Here is a 21,900-nt window from a genome sequence, read left to right as displayed (position 1 = left end):
GATAATGTATAAGAAGACTGGAAAGGAAGATTGAGGCCAGGCTGTGAAGAGTAATAAATTTTTGTTTGGAATTTAAATTTGATCCTATAGGTATTAAGTAGCCACTGGAATTAATCATTGATTATTAATAATAAAAGTTCACAGTTTCATATGAAATCAATCCTCTTTTCTTTGTATAGTGAAATGTTCGTATTTGTTGATGTTTGAGATCATAAGAAAAATGTGTAAGTCCTCCTCTGGAGGTGGGAGGGAGCCATCTTTAAGCCTAGGCACATTAAGTCCCTTTTTCAGGAAGAGGTGGATGGTAATACAACTATGAATCTACTTGAAAAGGAGAAAATCAAAAAACGTTTTCAGAGAAGACAAAAATCTCATTAAAAGGTCACTGCTTATCTTTCATTTGCTAATCTTTATGCTCAGGAATTTTTATTTTCTGGCCATAAATGATATATTGGCAAGGGGGCCCAGGCAAACCTAGATCAGCACAAACTCCATCAGCATTTATTAGAAACCAACCCAAAACATGTCCATCAGATAGAAGGTGCAGTAGGATCATTATCCTCTATGAAAGCCAACACATAGGTATAGATTGTCAGTGCAGTGAAAAGTACTATCATTTCTGATGATTACACTTAGAATCTCTTAGCGCTTTATGTCCGAGTACTTCCTAACCTTCTCCAAAGCTAAGAAATGCCAACCTTTTCCAGAAAACAATGAACAAGTTTGTCTCTAAGTAAGCTTTTGGACATATGGTTTCATTTATTGTTTAAGTGCTGCTTTGTGTGAAGAAACAAACAGCTAGCAGCTGTAGGCTAATCAGTGGACTTACTGAGAACTGACCAGGAGAAAAATAGCAATTTGGTAGGGAATGGTTATCCCTCAAAAGGACAAGGCTCTCCCACAATGAGTCGACAAAGCAGAGCTAACTTTAGGTGGAAATAGGACTCATGGTATTGATGAATATATTTTAATTCTTTTAAAAATGAAATTACACTATTAGGGACCAGAGGGGGAGAAAAGTTAGATTAATGAGGGGAATGCGCAAAGATAGGTTACAGCCTAATTAATCACTTTAATACTTGGATCCATTTGCAGCTACAATGGTTTAACTATACCTAACACTAAGTTAAGATAGCGATAGAGATTGGCCCTGCGATTTCGTGGGTGTAGGGAACTGTGAGATTAGTAAACGCCAATGCAGATCGGTACTTCCTCTGTTTCCTAGGGTACTGAGAAGTTAAGTGACTTGACCAGGGTCACATAGCCAGGATGTGCTGGAGACAAGATTTAAACCTAGATCTTCCTGGACTTGAACCTGGGCCAACTCAAAATGATTTTATTTGTAAAAATAGTGCTAACCAACATTTATATAGAGCTTTAAAATTTGCAAAGCACTTTATGTTTTAGCTCATTTTGATCCTTACAAGAGTCCTATGAGACAGGTGGTATTATTACCCCCATTTTACATACAGGGAAACAGAGGCTGAGGTAAAGTGAACAAATTGCCCAGGGTCACAGAAAAGAATGTGAACTTGGCTCTTTCTGATTTCAAGTCCCATGCTCTATCTAGAGCCACAACTAATATTAAGCTAATACTAAAAGGCTTAGTGAAGTTTTTTACATAACTCATTAAACATTTCTAACCGTTAAAAACTTTTTAAATTTAAAAAAAATTAATTTTTAAAACTTAAAATACAAATTTTAATACTTAGATAAAAATCCTGGTGAAGATATAGAAATGAAGCCACACAGATCTTTTAATATCCATGTTGGTCTATGTTAACATCAGAAATTCATGCAGGCTGTTATATTTGTACAGTTTGCACATGGTAGCTTGAGCACTACTAAATTAAATAACAATTTTTTGAAAGACAGAATGTCAAAATAGAACTCAGTTGTATAGGCCAGATAAAAACCAGGGAAGCTAGAGTTGAATCATACTTGAAGATGCTTATTAAGTCCCAAATGACTGCTTTTTTATATCTCTGGGCAAACACTTGTATATTTTTAAAGCACACATTTATGATTAGGTTACCAAAGACGTAAATCCTATTAAATAAACTAAATTAATATGTTTGTATTCTAGCTGCATTCTCTCTGGATGCCAGCTCTAAATTGTCATTGGAATGCTTAAGAGATTACCTAGAACATTTTAACTAATATGAGTTACATTCAGAAAGGAGTCATAATTTCTTATCACCATAATAATTTCACAGTTGACATTACAGCATTCTCGCTTCCAAATATTTCATATTCCTTTTCCTCCTCCACTTCAACTCTCTTAATCTAATAAGGAGACAAATGCACTCAAGCATTGAAGGCTCAAATGTATTATGAAAAAGTATCTACCACAAAGAGCAGTAACTACGGTCAACAGTTCATAAACCAAGAAAAAAGTAAACTTATCCATAGAGAGCTCTCCATCTGAAGGGCTTTGCTGGGAACCATGTGTGGAGAAGAAAAAAAAAAACTTTTTGGAGTTTCATTTATATTGTAATGTGTTTCTATGGATCTTAGAAACATAGGAGATCCTCAGTTGGTCATTCCGTCCAGCTCCTGGCTTCTACTTCACACAATCGCAAGATTAGATTTGGAAGGAACTTCAGTGACCATGTAGTCCAACCTATGCCCAAAGGGAATATCCCCTATAACATAGCCTAGAAGTAACTGACCAGCCTCTGACCAAAGGAGGGGAAACTCACCACTTCTAGAGGCATCCCATTCCACTTTTTGACAACTGTTCAGAAGTTTTGTTGTGTACACACGTACACACACACACACACACACACACACACAAATGTGTTTCTTTATAACTTTCAGTCATTGTTCCCTGTTCTACATCGTGGGAAAAAACAGAATACTTTTAATCCCTTTTCCCATATAACAGCCTTTCAAATGCTTGAAAACGGCTACCAAGTTACCCCCTCAGTCTTCTCTTGTTCTTCAGGTCCAGTTTCTTCAAACTGTTTTCACATGACATAGATTCAAAGTCATTCACCATCCATTACCCCCCTCCAGAGGCTCTCTAGCTTACTAATGCTCTTTCAAGGACATGATAGCAAATGTTTAATAACCAGCTCTCAAAAAAGAAAAACGCATGAAATACTTTTAACTTTAACCTGCATTGTTAGCATCTTCTCCATCACTTCCTTAAGTCTGGACAATCAACAAAACTAGAAATCAAGCCCTAACTTGTAGTAATTGCTAATTTTTGAGGTGTAAATACTACAAACATAACAATCTGATCTCTGGTGGCAGCTACCTGTAGTCCATCCCTGTCTGTGGTGCCCAGAACTGAACACAATTCTCCAGATGTGGTCCAATCAGGGCATAATCCACTATTAGTACAACCTTACTCCTCAAAGCTATGCCTCTTCTAACGTAGCCCCAGATGGCATTAGTTTGTTTTTTGTTTTGGTTGCTGCATTGAGCTTGTAGCCCACTATTAACACCAGATCTTTCCAAACAAATTGTGGCATCACCATGTCTCTATCTACCACCAAAATGAAAAGCTGATTTTTTAACGCAAGTGTAAAACATTTATCCTCATAAATGTCATCTTATTGGATTGTGACAAATCCTCTAGTTTATTAAGATCTTCTTGGAATCTAACTTTGTCATACATGTCTTGGCTGTCTCTTCCAGCTTGTGTCTTTCATATCTTTATCCATGTTACCGACAAGAGTATTATGCAATGCAGAGCCAAGCCCAGATGGCTAGGGCACTCCAACGGACACTTCTTGCCAAGTTGACAATGAACTATTAATAACAAGGTCCAGACACCCAACCAAACCCTCTAATTATATTATCATTTAGCCCACATCTTTCCATCTTTCCCCACCGAAATGGTATGAAATACTTCATCAGATTCTCTTTTAGCCAATCCAGACAAACGTATTCTCTAGGGGATGGAGGCCTAGTGCCAAAACTAATTGATTTACTGAAACACATTGTAACAATAAGATAAAAAGTGCAAGCAGATGCTTTGCCCCTACCCCCATCCCCACCCAAGTAAAGTAGATCATCTGAATGTCAGCCTATATTATCAAACTATCAGTTGCTCTTAAAGTCAAAACAGCCTTTCATTTAAAAATCTCAGTCTTAGGATATTTTTGCTCTCTTGATATTTGTCATTTATTGGCAATGTTTCACATTTATAGCATAAAAATTTACAAATACTTTCATTCAAGCCCATATCTCAAATTATCTACTTTCTTTTGTGGTGTTCTTGCATATTTTCAATCCTTTCCAAGCCTGTTCTATGAATTCATTGATATGATTTATATACGGACACTGCAATGTTAAAGGAAGATCCAGTCTACATTTTTTCCCTTCTACTTCAACTAACATCCTTTCATTTAACCAAGTTTCCTTGTGACCTTTTGAGGATGATGTCTAATGTAAATTTAAAAATAAAAATTATGTAAATGGAGTGTTCTAAAAAAGCACTCACTCTATTAAATTCCAATACTGCCCTCTGCACTAAAAAGTGCTTCCAGACAACTGAGGCAATTAGGTGTTACAGTGGATAAAGTGCTGGCCTGGGGTCAGGAAGACCAGAGTTCAAATCCAGCCTCAGTCACTTACTAGCTATGTGACCCTAGGCAAGTCACTTAAACTCTGCTTCAGCTTTCTCCACTATAAAATGGGCACAATTACAGAACCTCCCTCCAAGGACTGACGCGAGGGTGAAATGATATAACGTTAGAAAAGTGCTTAATGCAGTGCCTGGCACACTTGATAAATGCTTATTCCATTCCATTATTCCAACTGGAAACAAGATTGACCTAACTCAAAGGTTGTCAAGTCTCCTCCTCATACCAAGATTTCAGGAGGTCCATAAACTTGGATGAGAAAGAAATTACAGCTGTATTTCAACGTAATTATTTTTCCTTTGGAATCCTATGTACTTTATGCATTTAAAGACATTCTTAAAAAAGGGTCCAGACTGCCACTATGACATAAAAAAAAGGTTAACTCCCATTTAGGCAGACTCAATGTAATTATAATAGCCTAATTTTCTCCATTTAATAATTTGGAACTCATTAACATTCTAATTTGAAGAACACTGCATTCAAGTTCTACGGTACTCTCAGGGGGCAAATTCACACCCAAATTTCCATTGCTTGTGTCCTTTTTAAGGTAGCGTCTCAGGTTCTAGTCTTGGTCATGGTTTTAGTTGAAAAGTACAGGGTTTTTTTCAGAGCATAAGGGAAAAAAGAATCAGATGGAGACAAAAGAAAAAAAAACTCAGTTCACCTTAAAAAATGAGATTCTAATGGAACACAGATAAAATGAACGAAGCCAGCATTCCTTGTTACTTGCTTGCATACATCATTCTTTGCCCTGAGAGAGTGAGCAAACAACTATGTTGCTAGCACAGGGAATGAATAAAACTGTACTGCACTCGATACCTTAGACTGATTTCCTCTAGCTCCTTTCATTCCAAAGAGTTCACAGTACACTCTGAGTAATGAGGAGGTTACTGATGTAGTCTCCCAAGTGAATTAATTTGGTACTGCTTATCTTCAGTGTGAATTCTTTTCTCTGACTCTGATCAGCTGAATTCCTTCATTCATTATTGCATTCCTTTGTCAACTTCTCCTCTCTTCAGCATTAAAAACAACAACACAAAAAACCTAGACTTGGTCTATCACTTAAACCAGGATCGTTTATTAGCAAATTAATTTTGCTTCTGCTGTAGCCCAAGTGAAATATTTCCACCAACAACCATTACTGCCTCCCCACTTCTATTTTCATTATTATTGTTTCATTGGCAATTGTCAGTGATAAACATGGCTGTTTCTTAGTACTCAAAATCTCATTAATGAAGAACAAGAAGCTTTCAAAAAAAAATAAAAGACATACAGTTACTGGGAGGTAAAGAATTCTACTTCTTTTTCCTTAGTATTTTATTTTTTACAATTTCATGTAAAGAAAATTTTTTAAATTCATTTTTTATAAAATTTTGAGTTCTAAATTTTCTTCCTCCTTCCTTCCCCTAGCAATTTGATACAGATTATATATGCATAATCATGTAAAACATATTTCCATATTAGTTGTGCTGTGAAACAGCAAAAAGAAAAAAACCATGAAAAAAATAAAGTGAAAATAGTATGTTTTGATCTGCATTCAGACTCCATATCAGTTCCTCATGAATCTTTGGAATTGTATTGCTGAGAAGAGCTAAGTGAATCACAGCTGATCACTGCACAATGCTGCTGCTACTGTGTACAATGTTCTCCTGGTTCTGCTCACTTCACTTTGCACCATTTCATGTAAGTCTTTCCAGGTTTTTCTGAAAGCATCCTGCTCATAATTTCTTATAGCACAACAGTATTCCACGACATTCACATACCACAATTTATTCTGCCATTCTCCAATTGATGGGCATCTCTTTGATTTCTAATTCGTGGCCAAGAATTCTACTTCTTAATAGGCCAAAAAATTAATAGCTACAATCCAAACATGCTGAGTGACTAAGTATAGAGGTTGGGAGAAGATGACCAGTTTCAGATTTCATAGAAAACAGGTGAATTACTGAATTGGATTCACATAGCACACTTCATACAAGTTGCATAGTCACATGGAGGTGCTGTATGGTTCTGGGAATAAAACATTGCTAGGAACACTCCATTAAGTAATATTTTTTAAAATAACCCTTGAGGAGCAAAGATCACAGGATCATGGATAGACAGATGGGAAGGACCTCAGAAGCCATCTAGTCCAATGCTCTGATTTAACAAATAAGGCCCAAGACGGGTACTTGTCCAAGGTCACACAGGCAACAAATACCAGAGGAAGGATTTGAATCCAGTTTCTCTGACTCCAGAGTCAGTTATTTTTCAGTTTGCACATAGGGAAAATGAACCTCCTTTTCCTATGTCGCTTCTGCTATGCTACTCTGGAAATGTAGAAAGTGATAGTTTTGGAGATGGAAAATAATAAGGGAAGAACGTTGTACTTTATTATAACATTACATACTTGAATTATCAAGAAATATTCTTCTCCACCGCACAGAAACGTATCTTTTGCCAATATTTCAGACTGGGGAAGTCTTTTGAGTAATGACAAATCTATCACTGAACACATAGGGACTGAGAGTACAATTATCAGAAGTTCTCAGGGTCACCAGAACTACAGGGAATCCTAAAGATTACCTAGATCAACTCTATTCCCTTACCCTCATTTTATACAGAAGTATCTTTGCCTTTTGAAAAGAAGGAATAAAAGTGAGGCTAAAACTTTTCATTCCACTAGAATAGAGTTTAAAATGAGCACTGGCACTTCTCCCTGAACTTTTTGCATAGGTTCCCTAAGTGGGCAATACCACCCCCTGGGGGGCACTAGAATGATGGTTTGGAGGGTGGTAGTAGCCTTAGGTGTAATTGGGGGGCACTAAATAAAAATAAGGGGGCACAAGGAAAGGAGAGAAGAAAATTTTGAAAACCATTCATATACATTTCATCTGTTGTATTACACAGTTAAAGTCATGGTGAATAACATTATTTTTCAAATAAAAACACAAAATGCAAATTGTAACTGATCAGTAGTCAAGTCCACCAATGGTCTTAACAAGTAAGCGTTGGCAGGTGAGTACTATTGCCAGGAAGTCCAGAGTGCATTGGCAGGAATATGTGTATGCAATGACTTGTTTACATATGATACTACATGGTTACATGACACAATATTGTGTCATCAAAATTTCAATGCAGGAAAACCCCCCACAAATTTAAAATAAATTATCAACTTTAAGATGTGTCAATTTTTAAAAAAAAAGTATTATTTTTTGAAATGATGCAAATTTCAAAACAAAAAACTATTAAAGAGTTAAATTCCAGGAGGCCACTAAGTAATTTTTTTTTTTAAAGAGGGTGGTAGGCCAAATAATTTTGGGAACCTCTGATTTAGAGGATTACCAGAGACAGAATTTAAAAGGTGGGATAAAAGACAAAGGAAAAGATCAGAAGAGAAAATACATAGAAAATTGTTGCTTTTGGGATTGGAGGAAAAAACACCTGAAGAATCAACTTCAATTTAGCAAAGGAAAAAAGGAGGATCTTTACTCAGAGCTAACTCAAATCATTCAATTTGCATGATGAGAGATTATAAACTAAAACTATAACTGGAGAACTTCAAAAGGCACACTCAAGCATGGAATCTGTAGGCAGAAGATCTGGGTTCAAAACCCAACTGTGCCATTTAGTAGCTGTGACTTAGGGCAAGCCATGCATGCCCAGAATCATACATTCAACTGTGCCAGGTACCAATCTCTGGGCCTCAGTTTCCTCATCTACAAAACAGAAATAATGCATGGCATTGTCATATGATTATCTCCAAATTATTTTATACATACATTTTATACATAAGCCTGTTTGCATATAAATGTTTCCATGTTACACCGCCCCTCCCTCCCCCATCAGATTGGGAACTTACTGACAGCAGGGACTATCTTTTCTTTTGATCTCCAGAACTTACCACAGAGCGTAAGCTTAGTTTATGTTTACTGACATCTAAAACCCATTTTATAAACCATAAAGCAAAATATAAATTAGAGGTTTTCACTAATACATCTTAGAAGAGAACTGTATGTTAAATAAGTGGTCACTGGTCAAAGAGGGACGACAAGAAGAGCCCAAAGCTTTTAGATACTACCGCCAGTGTCTGATGAGTACGCTGGAAAACATGGAATTCCTAGCTCACTGATACTACTTAAAGATTTAGGTGGCTGAGTGAATCCTAACTGGTCAAATCCTTCCTGTATTATTTATGGGGAGATAAAATTGCTATAGGAAAATTCTCAAGCAAACATGATGCCACTTTAAACATACACATACACACATTCATCTAACAGAGCAGAGGAACAGGCTCCAATACAATGATCTGCAGTTTCAGAAGGCTAAATGGAGGTGAAAGTCAAATTCCACATTAGCTACTTCATATGTACACATGACTTTCCTAAGAAGGAAGAAGCAGAGGCATTTGCTCAGGGTCTTATAAATTGATGGCTCCCCACTCAAAGTGGTAAAGAACACTGGAGTTAAGGAGGCCCAAATTCAACCCTGGATTCTAATCCATACTAATCGTATAGACACACAATGCTCTTTCGGTTTCTTACTTTGAAAAATTCAGCCAATTAACAGTAAGCATTAAGGCATTGTGCTAGGTACTGGGGATACGATGAGCATTTAAAGCTTATGTCATTTGACATATTATGTCAAATAATACAGGGCAACTTGAGGAGGAAGGCAACACTAATGACTGAGTGGGGTGGGAATCAAGGAAGGCTTCTTGGAGGTGGCACTTGCATGAAGCCTTGAAGGAAGTGAAAGACTTGGGAGACAGATAGGAGATGGGTAAGAAACACAGCCTGGATGAAAGGAAGTAGATGGAAATGGAATGCTGTTTGGGGGAGAGCTAGTAGGTTACTTTGCCTGGAACAGCGTATGCCAATGGAAATAATATGAAATAAAGGCTGGGAAGGTACATTAGAACCCGACTCTGGAGATCCTTCAAATGTCAGGTTGAGGAATTGGCATTTTATTCCAGGGAGAGATAAAAGAGATTCACAAAAAGTTTCTGCATAGGGTTGTGACATGATCAAACCTGTGCCGGCAATGAAGATGTGTAAAGAGCAGAGGAGAGAAGAGATGAAGGTCAGCACTAACTCTGTGAGTGAAGAGAACAGAGCGGTTTTGAGAGGCAATGGGGATGATTATACTTGTACTATCTGACCTACAGATTTTCCATAGAGAAATCATGTTAAGAATTTAAGAGCAATCGCTCTTATTTGTATGTCACTGTACCAGAGGGCGTCACCTCAGCTGACCATAGATTTATTTAGTGTGGTTGATATGACTGTTAAGGAACTCTTCTCCCTGCCTTCCTTGCTCTGTATCCCATGAAAGAGCTGAGTCTTGTGACTTTATACACAAGCTCCCCACCCCAGCCCCACACATTAAAGCAACGGGGTTTGTAAAAGGGCTTGTGGTTGGTTCTGAGTGATCTCAAGCAGCAGTCAAGAGTCAGTTACTTACCAGGAAAGTTGCAAATCCCCAAACAGTTTGTCTTTTCAATGGTTTAGGCCCAAGCTCTGGTTTGGCACTAGCTAACAACTAACAGCTGTAGGCAAAGCTCTCCTAGAATTAAGACATCAAAAATCTAGAGCTCAGATGATTTCCCCCTTCTGAATACAACAGTGAGCTGTCTTTGAGATTTACTCATCTACCACCAGGCCATCCACTTCTCCCAATCTCATTCTAGGAGGTAGGTCTATTACAGTTACAGTGACCTGGAGGTACTAGAGGGGATACTTTAAGAGGAGTCCTGGTCCTGCTCTTTGCTTAAGGGGATCTAATGCTCAGAAAGTACAAGTGCCACACTGATAGAAAGGTACCCCCCAAAAAAGCTTTTACAGAGCCTGAGTCAACAACATCTGATTCATCTGGTCAATTGTTTTAAAACTCATTAAACAGGGAAAAAATGGCACTTTGGCTTAGGTTCATTTCCTTCCTTTAAAGGTCTAACATTTTAACTATTGCCACTTCCTTCCTCTACATGAAAACACTATTCAAAAAGCACTGCTCTCTTCAAGCCCACTATACTCATTGCTTATGGGCTATAATGATTTGCACTTCTATGCCTATACTTCTATTCAGATGGTCGTCTTTTAGACAAAGATCACACACACACACACACACACACACACACACACACACACACACACAGAATCAGCAGAAAGAATGTTGGATCTGGAGGCGGATGACCTGGTTTTGAATACTGGTTCTGCCACTTATTGACTGTGTTACAATCTCTCTAGGTCTCAGTTTCTTCATCTGAAAAATGAGAGTATTAGACTAGGTGACCTCTCCGGTCCCTAACTTAAGGTCCTTCTCTTCTATAGAACAAAAATGATTCCTGGCCCCCAAAGCTAACAACATAAGTAGTTCTCAATCTATGAACCTGTGGGGCTCATAGCACCAGGTATAGTACTCTGCATATGATTGCTCATTGTCCTGTTTCTAGATTAATCAACACAAAATAAAAAAGAAGGACTAAATTATCACCTTGGCTGCTCCCTACCAAAATCCAAGTAAGAACAGGAAACATAAGTTTACTTAGATAACCTGTAAATATTGGCTTATTTGTGATGCCCTCATATGGACTCATCTCTATTATTAACAGATTTTAATTGCATACATTTATCAGATCAACATGGCTTGTTTTAATATAAACCTTAGGAACCAGTCTCTATAACTTTGTTCTTCCTAAATATTATCTACTTAATGGTATTCAATAATATTTGTTAATCACAATATTAAGAACCAACTTCTTTAGAGAAGGCACAATATGATCAAGGTAAAGGCAATCCTAGACCCAAAACCACTTTTCCTTTATCACAGACCAGGGCATTAATGCCTCTGTTTTTTTCTACTTGAGTTTTTTTTCCCCCCAAGCAAAATAGGGGCAGCTAAGTGGTGCAGCGAGTAGAGCACCAGCCGTGGAGTCAGGAGGACCTGAGTTCAAAGCTGGACTCAGACACTTGACACACTAGCTGTGTGACCTTGGGCAAGTCACTTAACCCCAACTGCCCTGCCTTCCCCCCTCAAAAATAAACAAACAGAACAGAAACACTTCAAAGGGATTTTTTCAAAAGAAATTGAGCACTGTACTTGTATAAAGGGACCAAGATAGATATCACTAAATGTCACTTATTTCAACATACTGCATCTCGAATAAGAAGTACCTAGAAAAAAAAAAAGTTAACTTCAACAGTTACTACTCAAAATCTATCATTACACTACATAATGATACTAAGGTTATGTCTTTCAAAGAGTCTTAAAAATTAGCTTCCTCATTTTTCTATTAAAGAAAAAAAAGCAAAAAAAAGGAATGGTATGTTTGAACTGTCCAAAAAAATCAGAGTACACGGGAGAAAAAGGCCTTAGGCAATTCCCCAGAATGTAAGAAGAATGTGGGGTATTACTTGGTACTTTCAAGTCTCACCAAAGGTCACTACGGGTGGCCAAAAGGGACAATAAGGTAGGATGCAATATGGCCTCCTTAAGGGCCTAAACCCATTCTATCACTTTAAAATAACTTCAGAACACTAGAGTTCACCTATTTCATCTTCCCTCCTTCTTGCTACTTCTGTAACTCAGTGATGAGGGAAGGGAAAAGAATCAAAGGGGGATCAGTCAGGGTACTTCAGTGGGGAAAAAGAGGCCAACAGTCATGTTGTGGTTTCTCCTCAAGTCCTCCTCCACCTTACTAGAATACTGATTCATACCCAATACTCACCACAAGTTCACTGAACATAACATCCAATTCTTCCACAGGGGGCATGGGAAATGCAGGTTCCATCGTCTGCAGCGCAAAATTGCTATCATTGCGTAATCTATACGTGATCTCTGGGGGATCGTTACTTTGGAAACAACAAAAGACGAATGAAATCCGTCCACTTCTTTTCCTTGGGGTCATAGTCAAAATTCTTTAAATTTCTTGAATGACTTAGCCCTAGAGAGAGAGAAAATGGGAGAAGTGAGTTCTCATATTCAAATTACAGACATGCAATAGAAGCGAGAGCTTGTGCTGAAGTGCAACCAGCTATATAAAAGAAGAAAACAGGCCTTTAACTAGATATTTTCAGGACAAATTCAAGTCTTGACTCATCTTCCCAACTCCCATCTGTCAAACATGGAGGCCAATTTAATATTCCTATGGCACTGCTTTGACTATATTATTTCCCTGTTTGATAACCTCCAGTGGTTCCCCAATGTCTATATTTGAATCATTTGACCATTTCCAAAGAACAAATGCTCACACTGAAAATCTAACAATGGAGGTTGTACAAGTAGGCTCCAGCATACCCCTGTTATAGTTATTAGTGTCTGTAAATTTCTTTCCTACCAGACTACAAAATTCTTGGTGACAGGGCCCATGTCATTCTTCATCTTTGTGTTCCTCTCAGTGCTCAGCAGAGTCAATAAGTGCTCAATAAATATTAGATGAGAAAAAAAGAAACACAAACAAAAACCATCATAATGTGATATTTACAAGGAGGCACTTGACTCTCTCTGCCCTAGTAAGAAAATAATTGCGCAAAACAGGTTTAAAAACCAATTCAGAACATTTCTTCAGTAAAAGAACATTCAAACAACAGCTCAACAAAACAAGAATGTGTGTATCTTGGGTTCTGTTTATTAGACTGGTAATGAGACAATGATATTACTGATACTCAAGTAATGGATTCCAATCACATGAATAAAAACCAAAATGATGGCTCTGACAAGGTATTTTATGTTTGAAAGCCAAATTGTTCATCACAATTACTTAACTGAATTCAAAGCAATGTAATGATGCCTTTTATAACACTATCACGAAACAAGGTCCCACGTCTAAACTTCAGAATGTTCCAAAGAGCTCTGAGGGCACAAATAAGGAAGAAACTAACTGGAAGATACATATTGTTCAGACAAGATGGAGATCCTCTAGCTTTTGGGTGACAAATACAAAGAGATCCCTGGATCCTTGTTGGCCATGGATAGTCTTAGAAAACCACAAATTTATATGATCTATGTCATGTTACATTTTTTATTTATCTTGTTAAACATTTCTCAATTACATTTTAATCTGGTTCTGGCCCACTCTGGGAGTTTTGCAGAAGCTTGTGGCCTATAAGCAGCAAATCTGACACTTCTGTTCTGGCATAGAGAATAGGAAGGTTATGTTTTTTTATTTTTTTAAATGCATTAAAAAGCCAGCTGAATAAATCTGAGTTTTAAGAACCTGAGATTGTTCACTGTCCCCACATAGACTTTGCTTCTGTATTCCAGAGAGATAATGAATCAAATGAGTAATATATTACTTCTAGCTGACTGACTAATACTATGGTTGCATAAACAAAAAGGTATCATCCTCAGGATGATCTTCCTAAGAGCTATGTATTGTTTGAAACAACCCAGCTGGGATCATACTTTCTATACTCCCTTCCCCAAACAATTAGGGTCTCTCCTCTTCCACACTCTCCAAAATGATGAGTTGTTAATGAAGCCATGGGACCCGTGTTGGATCATCTTGAATTCTTTTTATTCAGATCAGGTCAATTCCACCACAGCATCTGAGCCTTCAACCAATGGACTTCTGCTCGTATCAGCTTCTGGCATTTGTTCAGAAGCAAAAAGGAAATGGTGTATCTGAAATATCGCAGGTAACTGCCATGCACTGCACAAAAAAACAATTAAGTAGCTACTTTGGACTCTGGAACAGGTGCGTTTTGCTTAGCAAAGAATAAGACATTCTATCAATACTATTTTTCCAATTAGTCAGAATAGCTTACAGTGCCCTTTCGTGAGGAGGTGGGGGGGGGACTCTTAAAATGTCACTAACTCAAAAATAGGGCCCCGCATGGAGATTCTGCAGGTGCCCTATAACAATAAAAGGATGCTAGCTATAGGACACTGGAAAAATAACCTACACATTTTCTATTATTAATACTATATCACAACACAAATAGACCTATTTTTAAGTTTTGCTTTTCCTTAACAGAAGTGAAGCTATTACATTCTATGAAGTGTGTAGTGATCTTTTCAATATATTGATAATGAAATGGGCTTTCATTCTAGCAAACCCAATCCCTCAACGAAATCTCCATTCCAAGCAATACAAGCCATCCTCAAGATGGCTGGCTGTGTACCCAATGGCCTCCATCCAAACTTATCTTATCCACCAGAGGAATAAGACCTTATATTGGCCACATGTGTACCATATTCTAACACATGAGTTGTCAGTTTCTTAGAATTTCTTAACCATGTTTCAACTCTGTTCCTTCTAGCCTGCTGGGAAGAGTGCTGTTCATTATCTTCAAGCTTTTGACATGCAAAGTCTTGCTAAACTACTTCTCTCGAATTAATGAAAATTGATACATGTGCCATATTCTAGCAGAAAGGCTTTAGTAAAACGTTGCCAACCCCTGGTTAACAGAGCTAACCGATTTCCTAATGAGAATCTAAGCAATGTAAGTGTTTCAATTCTAAGATCACTGTGCCAGTGACTCCTACAAATTGGTTTCAATATTTTTAATTAGAGTAATATAAACATTCTCTAAATAAGTGCTCCATATATCATCCATTCAGGTCGAGAAGAGCTGAATGTGTCAAATATCAGTAGAAACTATATGTGATGGGCTTGCCTGTATCTGCAAGCTATGTTAAGAACTAGATTTGTGTGTCTACTTGCATTTCAATCAAGATAATCTTTCATGTTTAATTCTATAAAAATGCTCCAATAAAATGCTGACATCTTAACAATGAAATGAGGCCATTTTTTTCCTTTGTTATCCAAATTCCAGAAGGGATTTGTCTGATCCCTAGGCTTCCTGAAGCAATGTAAAGTTATCAGAGTGGAAGTGTAGAATGGCACTTACATAGTGCTTCAGCAATTTACCAAATACTACATATATGTGTACATATGTGTGTGTATGTATGTATATAGTCTCATTTAAGCCTCACAACAACTGTGCAAGGTAGTGAAAAAGACAAGAGAAAGTCTTTGATAAAAGGCAAATCTAAAGAAAAAGAAAGGAATGATATTTCAAACAAATCTGATAGAATTAATGCAGATATTCAAATCTTAAAGTTTTCTTCAAAACATTGATATTTTTAAGAGATGTTTGTCTCTCAGAGGAAAAAACACACTAGAACATACTTAACCGCTGTCTTCTTCCTTTACTATGGATAAATTTAAAGGGAAAATCAGCTAAGCCATTGGCGGAAAAAGTCACGAGAATAAGAAGATGGCAAGCTAAAAACTTTTTCTAGACCCCATAAGTTCTCAAAAATCTCTCAAAAGAGGAATTATGTATCAGATATAGAATGAGTACAGCTAAATTCACAGGAAAAAAAGAATCCAGCAAAGTAAAATCTTTATGAATCAACACTGCAAAATGCTAGTCCTTGAAGTGCTCACTCAGTATTCCTGTTCACACCAGCCTCCAGTCTCGTAAAAATGATCACAACCAACTAACCTGCAGAATTATGTCCAGCCTGCATTGGGATCCTCTCTTCCTGCAGAAACTTTGATGGAACATCTCAGTCACTATTGACACCCTACTCCCATGCCTCAACAAGTGGCAAACATTTATTCTATTCAGCCATATGAGGAGAATGGATAGGAATGGGGAGAATGAAATCTGCTGCCTTCTGAGAACACCCCGAGGTTTGGGACCCCACATCCCACAAGGCCACAGAGAATTTATTCAGAACACTCTCCCCACTCTCCCCAATCCCTGGGGGGAAAAAAGGAGATGTTTATTCAAACCTAGCCAAAGAAAGAAAGGAAGAGATACAAGGGAAGACAGGGAGTTAGTATGAATGGCTACACTGAAGTGAAACCCAGGATTCCCTGTCTTGTCCTCTAACTGACTACTCAGGGCAGGGAACCAGGCTGGTAAATCCTAAATACTCCAGCAAGAGAGGAGCCAGAAATAGCTCTGAAGCCCAACTGCAAAGTTGTATCAACCATCAAAGTGGATTGAGTCAGCGAGTAGCAAAATATTTATAGCAACTCCTTTAGTAGTAGCAAATGATAGAAAATAAAATAGATGTCCAGACTGTATATGTAATGGCATTCCATTACATTCTATTTTCCAAGGGATTTTTTCCCCATGTACTTTATTGCACTGTAAGGAATTATCAATTTAAAGAATACAGAGAAAAATAATACAGATGAATTTAAAGAATCCGTGGGAAGATATATGAATTGGATCAAAGTGAAGTAAGCAAAACAACTAAAACAATATATACAATGACTACAACTAGGTAAATGGAAAAACAAAACAAAACAGTTGTAATTGAATACTGAGAAATTATAATGACCAAGCTTAGCACCCAAGGAAGAGACAGGAGAAGACATCTCCCCATGATTCTTTGCAGAAGTAACAACTACGTATGGGTGCCAATCACGGTACATGTCAGACTTTTAATACACTGGTTACTTTCGCTGAACTTTTTACCCTTCTGTTTTCTTCCTAGTTGTGAGGGATGGCTTTGCTGGAAGGAGACAAGAGGAATACGGTAGAAAATGTAAGTGATGCAAACACAAAAGCTAAGAATAAATTTTTAAATATAAAAAATGTGTTTAAAGTTGCACAAACATTTCTAAGATATACAGGGAACTGAGCCAAATATATAGGAATACAAGCCATTCCCCAATTGAGAAATGGTCAAAGGATATGAACAGGCAGTTTTCAGAGGAAGAAATTAAGCTATCTATAGGCATATGAAAAAAATGCTCTGGATCACTACTGATTAGAGAAATGCAAATCAAAACAACTCTGAGATACCACATCTCTCCTGTCAGATTGGCTAAAATAACAAAACAGGAAAATGATAAAAGCTGGAGAGGATGTGGGAAAATTGGAGCATTGTTACATTGCTGGTGGAGTTGTGAGATGATCCAGCCATTTTGGAGAGTAATTTGGAACTACCCCAAAGGGCTATAAAAATGTTCATACCCTTTGACCCAGCAATACCACTTCTGGGGTTGTATCCCAAAGAAATCACACAAGAGGGAAAGGGACCCATATGTACAAAAATATTTATAGAGGCTCTTTTTGTGGTAGCCAAGAATTGGAAATTAAAGGGATGCCCATCAATTGGGGAATGGCTGAACAAGTTGTGGTTTATGAAGGTAATGGAATACTATTGTGCCATAAGAAATGGGGATGATACGGACTTCGTAACAACCTGGAAAAACCTACACGATGTAATGCTGAGTGAGCAGAGCAGAGCCAGGAGAACATTGTACACAACCACAGATATATGGATTCTGTGAGGACCAACCCTAACAGATTTCACTTTTCTCAGCAACACAAGGTGCAAGGACAACTCCAAGGGACTCACAATGGAGAATGCTATCTACATCCAGAGGAAGAACTGTGAAGTTTGAATGCAGATTGAGGCACACTACATGCTTGCCTTTTTTTCTTCTCTTTTGTTTTTGTTTTTGGGTTTGTTTGGTTTTTTTGGTTCTGTTTCTTCTTTCTCATGATTCATTCCATTGGTCATAATTCTCCTCCACAACTTGACTAGTGTATAAATTAATTCAATGTGAAGTTATACATGGTAGTTATGAGATTCCATACCATCTCGGGGAGGGAGCAGGGAGGGAGGGGAGAAAATCTGGAACTCAAAATTATGTAGAACTGTGTGTTGTAAACCAAAGATAAAAATAAATAAATAAATAAATTTATACAGTTGCACAAAGTGGACATAACAGAAGCTCAAAAACTGTGAGTTTTGCAAGTTTCTAAAAAGCTCACTGATGTGCATTTTGAATTGTGATGATAGTATGTTAACAAAAATTATCTTATCAAGAAGAATTTGGGGGAAAAATGCTTTGCTTCTTTCCTAGCTTTTTCTATTCACTTATACATTCCACATGTCTGGTTTTATTTCCCAAGAACATAAGATGCCAAATAAGATTTGGAAACAAAATAACAGAACACAGTCTAAATAAGCTGGGGATAGTATAACAAGTACACAAGAAACACAAAGGGAATTTTGTTTTCCTCTGTAATATCCACATCCTCTCAGTTAGGAAACTGTGAAAAGGCATTTCATAGCCATCATGGCCCAATGGGGACAGCCCTTCCCACATTTGCTTTCAAAAGTATATTAAGGCACTTTTTGGAGTGGATTCTGGAAACTCCACTTAGCCAGACACTCCTCCCAATCCAATGACTTCCTCAATGCAAGTAGAAAAGTGTTATTACCCTGTCATCTTAAAAAAAAAAAAGTCTCATGAAAGGAGTTTCCAGATTGCTGCTTCAAGTCCAACTTCACCTTGGTAGCCATATATCCCTACTAATAAGACTGCTGGTGATCAGAACCTTTCTACTTCCTCCACTTCCTTTGGTACTTAATCCGAGGCAAGTAGAGGAATCAAGTGATGTTCTTGCATGCCCTCAAACCCAAGTGAGCCTTTGCCAAAGAAAGCATTCATTGATGGTATCCTTTGAAGCCTAGTATGCTCTGTTAGCACATACACACACAACGAGAGAAAAAAAATCTCGAGATATTACTGCAGAACTGCAAACTATCAATGTACCATCATTCCAAGTTTCCATCTCAAAGGCTGCCAACAATTGTTCTGTTCAGCAATCCAGGACTTTGACCAAGAGCTTAGGATATAAATCCCCCAAAACCCAACACAACAAGGTTCCTCTATTAGGAAGCTTGTGTTGGTCAGAGAGAGAAATTGGAATTGGAAAGTCAAGTCATGCACTCAAATTGTCTAAGAGGGATCCCCCCAAAAGGGCCAACAGTAACTCTTTAGTAAGCTGACTGTATGAAAAGAAAAAAGAAGAGTTTTACAGTATGCTATTCTGCCCTGTGGTTGGATCCTGAATAAAACTATGTGAATTTGAAAAAGTCCATAAAACAGTCACACATTCTCTAAGTGCCTACTACATGCAAAGCACTGTACCAGTCTCAGGGAGTGGTATAAAGAGTAAATAAATCCCTATCCACAAGGAACTCATTAGCAGCCTTTCACAACACTCAAAAATAACTAACACAAAATCATAGCATCTTAGGATTTAGAGCTGAAGGCATTCCTAAAGAACATTCAGCTAGTACAAACTCATTTGCCATACAAGGAAACTGAGGGCAATGATATCCAGGTAAGTAGGGTGGCCAGGATCCAAACAAGTCCTTTAAGTCTGGTGCTCTTTCCTGTTATAGCTTTGAAACCATACTGTAACACAGTACATCAATACATAAGAGAAGGACAAACCAAATACCTTTCAAGGTCTTAGGAGTATAAGTTTTACTAACTCGAAGGAAAGAATCAAAGATTATGTGGAGGAAGCCTACAATTCAGATTGGTCTTTTTTTTTTTTTTTTTTTTGCTTTTTGTCAGGGCAATTGGGGCTAAGTGACTTGCCCAAGGTCACACAGCTAGTAAGTGTGTCAAGTGTCTGAGGCCGGATTTGAACTCAGGTTCTCCTGACTTGAGGGCCAGTGCTCTAGTCACTGTACCACCTAGCTGCCCCCTAAATTGGTCTTAATAGAGGAAGAGAATGCTAATAGACAGAAAGTAAAGATATCTCAGGTACGTGCAATGACGTGAGCAAACGAAGAAGGACAGGACTAAATACAAGGAATGGCAAGTAGTCTACTTTGCAGGACAGATACCACATGTTTATTAGAAGTATGAGGTTAAAAAAAAAGCCTTGAATGCCAGGAAAAAGCTATTTATTACAAGTTAATATGAGAAGTAGCTTTTACTAAAACCTGTAAGAGCCAGTGGAACAGAGGTTAGTGAACAAGATATAATAAACATTCAATAAGATAGTATTTTCCAGAAGATGAGGAGTAGGGATGGGGGAGCAGAAAGAGAAGAGTTAGGTACTAAGTTTCAAATACAGGAGACTGAATGGTTTAGTGCCACTAACAGAAATAAGGAAGTCATAAAGGAGAGCAGGTTTAAGCCCAAAATCGGGGGGGCGGGGAAGAGAAAGGGGGAAATTGAAAAAGAGGTCTGTAACAAAAATATAAAAATCTATCTTTTCCTTTCTGGTTAAAGTTTCCATCTGAACTCGGAGACCTAAAATATAGATACTATCAAACATTAATATTAATATAGAGCAGCTAAGTGGCACAGCAGATAGAGTACCGGCCTTGAAGTCAGGAAAACCTGAGTTTAAATTTAGCCTCTGATATTTACTACCTGTGTGACTCCAGGAAAGTCACTTAACTTCTCTCTGTCTTGATTTCCTAAACTAAAAAATGGGGATAAGAAATAGCAACTACTTCCCAGGGTTATTGTGAGGATAATAAAATGAGATAATATTTATAAAGTGCTCTACAAAATTTAAAGTGCTACTTAAATGTTAGCTATTATTATTAATTATTGTCATTATTAGTGGACTATACACATAACCACATGAGCAAGAGGACTCGGAGGTCTATTCACATGGAAGGATTTGCTTCTTAAGATGTTCTTAGTTTTTAATCTTCGTGTTTTTTTTTCCAAAAAGATTTCTCCTTTATAATAAAAACCAACTCACATAGCACTCAACATAACTCACAATATTCTTTCCCTATAAGAACCTATTTTAAGTGGCAAATGATCTAGAAACTCAAAAAGGAAAAGAAAGATGGTATCAGTTCACATGAAAAGAATGCTTATGAACAAATGGATGATAAAGTATTTATTAAGCACTTACAACATATCCCACACTTCGCTAAGCAATGCAGACACAAAGACAAGCAATCAAGACAGTCCCTGCTGTCAAGGAGCTTACAGTCTAATCAGGAAAGACAGATAAAGGGGAGCTACAAGGTGGGGTGGGAGTACGCACACAGCAGTGCAGTTTGGAAACATCTGAGAAGTGATGTGCAGGAAGAATTAGGCAAAAATGCATCTATCAGAGCCTGGGGTTCTTGAGATGATTTCCAGAATTTCATGGGAGGGGGATGAAGAAGATAAGGAGAGTAACTAGAACACAAGGAACGTGGTTTGCAAATACCTGGTAAGTGATGTGGAAGCCTATTTCCAGGAAAGATAGGGCAGAAAGCTCACCTATGGGAGCCAAAGATTCAGTGGGAGGGTGATGAGGAGGGAAAAAAGGCTGGCCAGAGGACAATGGGCATGGCATGGAAACGACTGGTTAAGTGACCTGTCTTCTGACAGTTCTCCAAGGACATAAGTACCTGTCATGACTTTCCCTGGATTCTTGTGGAACCTTCCCCTTCCTCCATATATCTTGTGCTAGCAAAATGCGTACTGCTTCAGGCACAGATTTCTTCCAAGAGCATTTGGTCAGGTCCAATTGATCTTCCCAACTTAATCCTCTTAAGTACCATTACATTCAACTAAGTGCAGATAAAGTTCTGT

At 37.8% G+C, this 21,900-nt stretch overlaps 1 protein-coding gene across 3 annotated transcripts in view; it reads right to left on the bottom strand.

Moving 5' to 3' along the window:
• The window catches only part of DAAM1 (dishevelled associated activator of morphogenesis 1), a 223,212-nt gene that overhangs the window by 136,716 nt on the left and 64,596 nt on the right, over nucleotides 1-21,900 (bottom strand). For all 3 annotated transcript variants that reach the window (XM_036734415.1, XM_036734418.1, XM_036734417.1), the window contains exon 2: nucleotides 12,301-12,516. In XM_036734415.1, the coding sequence (XP_036590310.1) occupies nucleotides 12,301-12,480 (180 nt within the window). In that variant the 5' untranslated portion in view covers nucleotides 12,481-12,516. The remainder of the gene's footprint in view (nucleotides 1-12,300; nucleotides 12,517-21,900) is intronic.

Source organism: Trichosurus vulpecula, chromosome 8 (genome assembly GCF_011100635.1).
Source record: "Trichosurus vulpecula isolate mTriVul1 chromosome 8, mTriVul1.pri, whole genome shotgun sequence".
NCBI lineage: Eukaryota > Metazoa > Chordata > Mammalia > Diprotodontia > Phalangeridae > Trichosurus > Trichosurus vulpecula.
The sequence above is the reverse complement of the archived record's forward strand: the minus strand, read 5'-3'. Positions and strand labels throughout refer to the sequence as shown.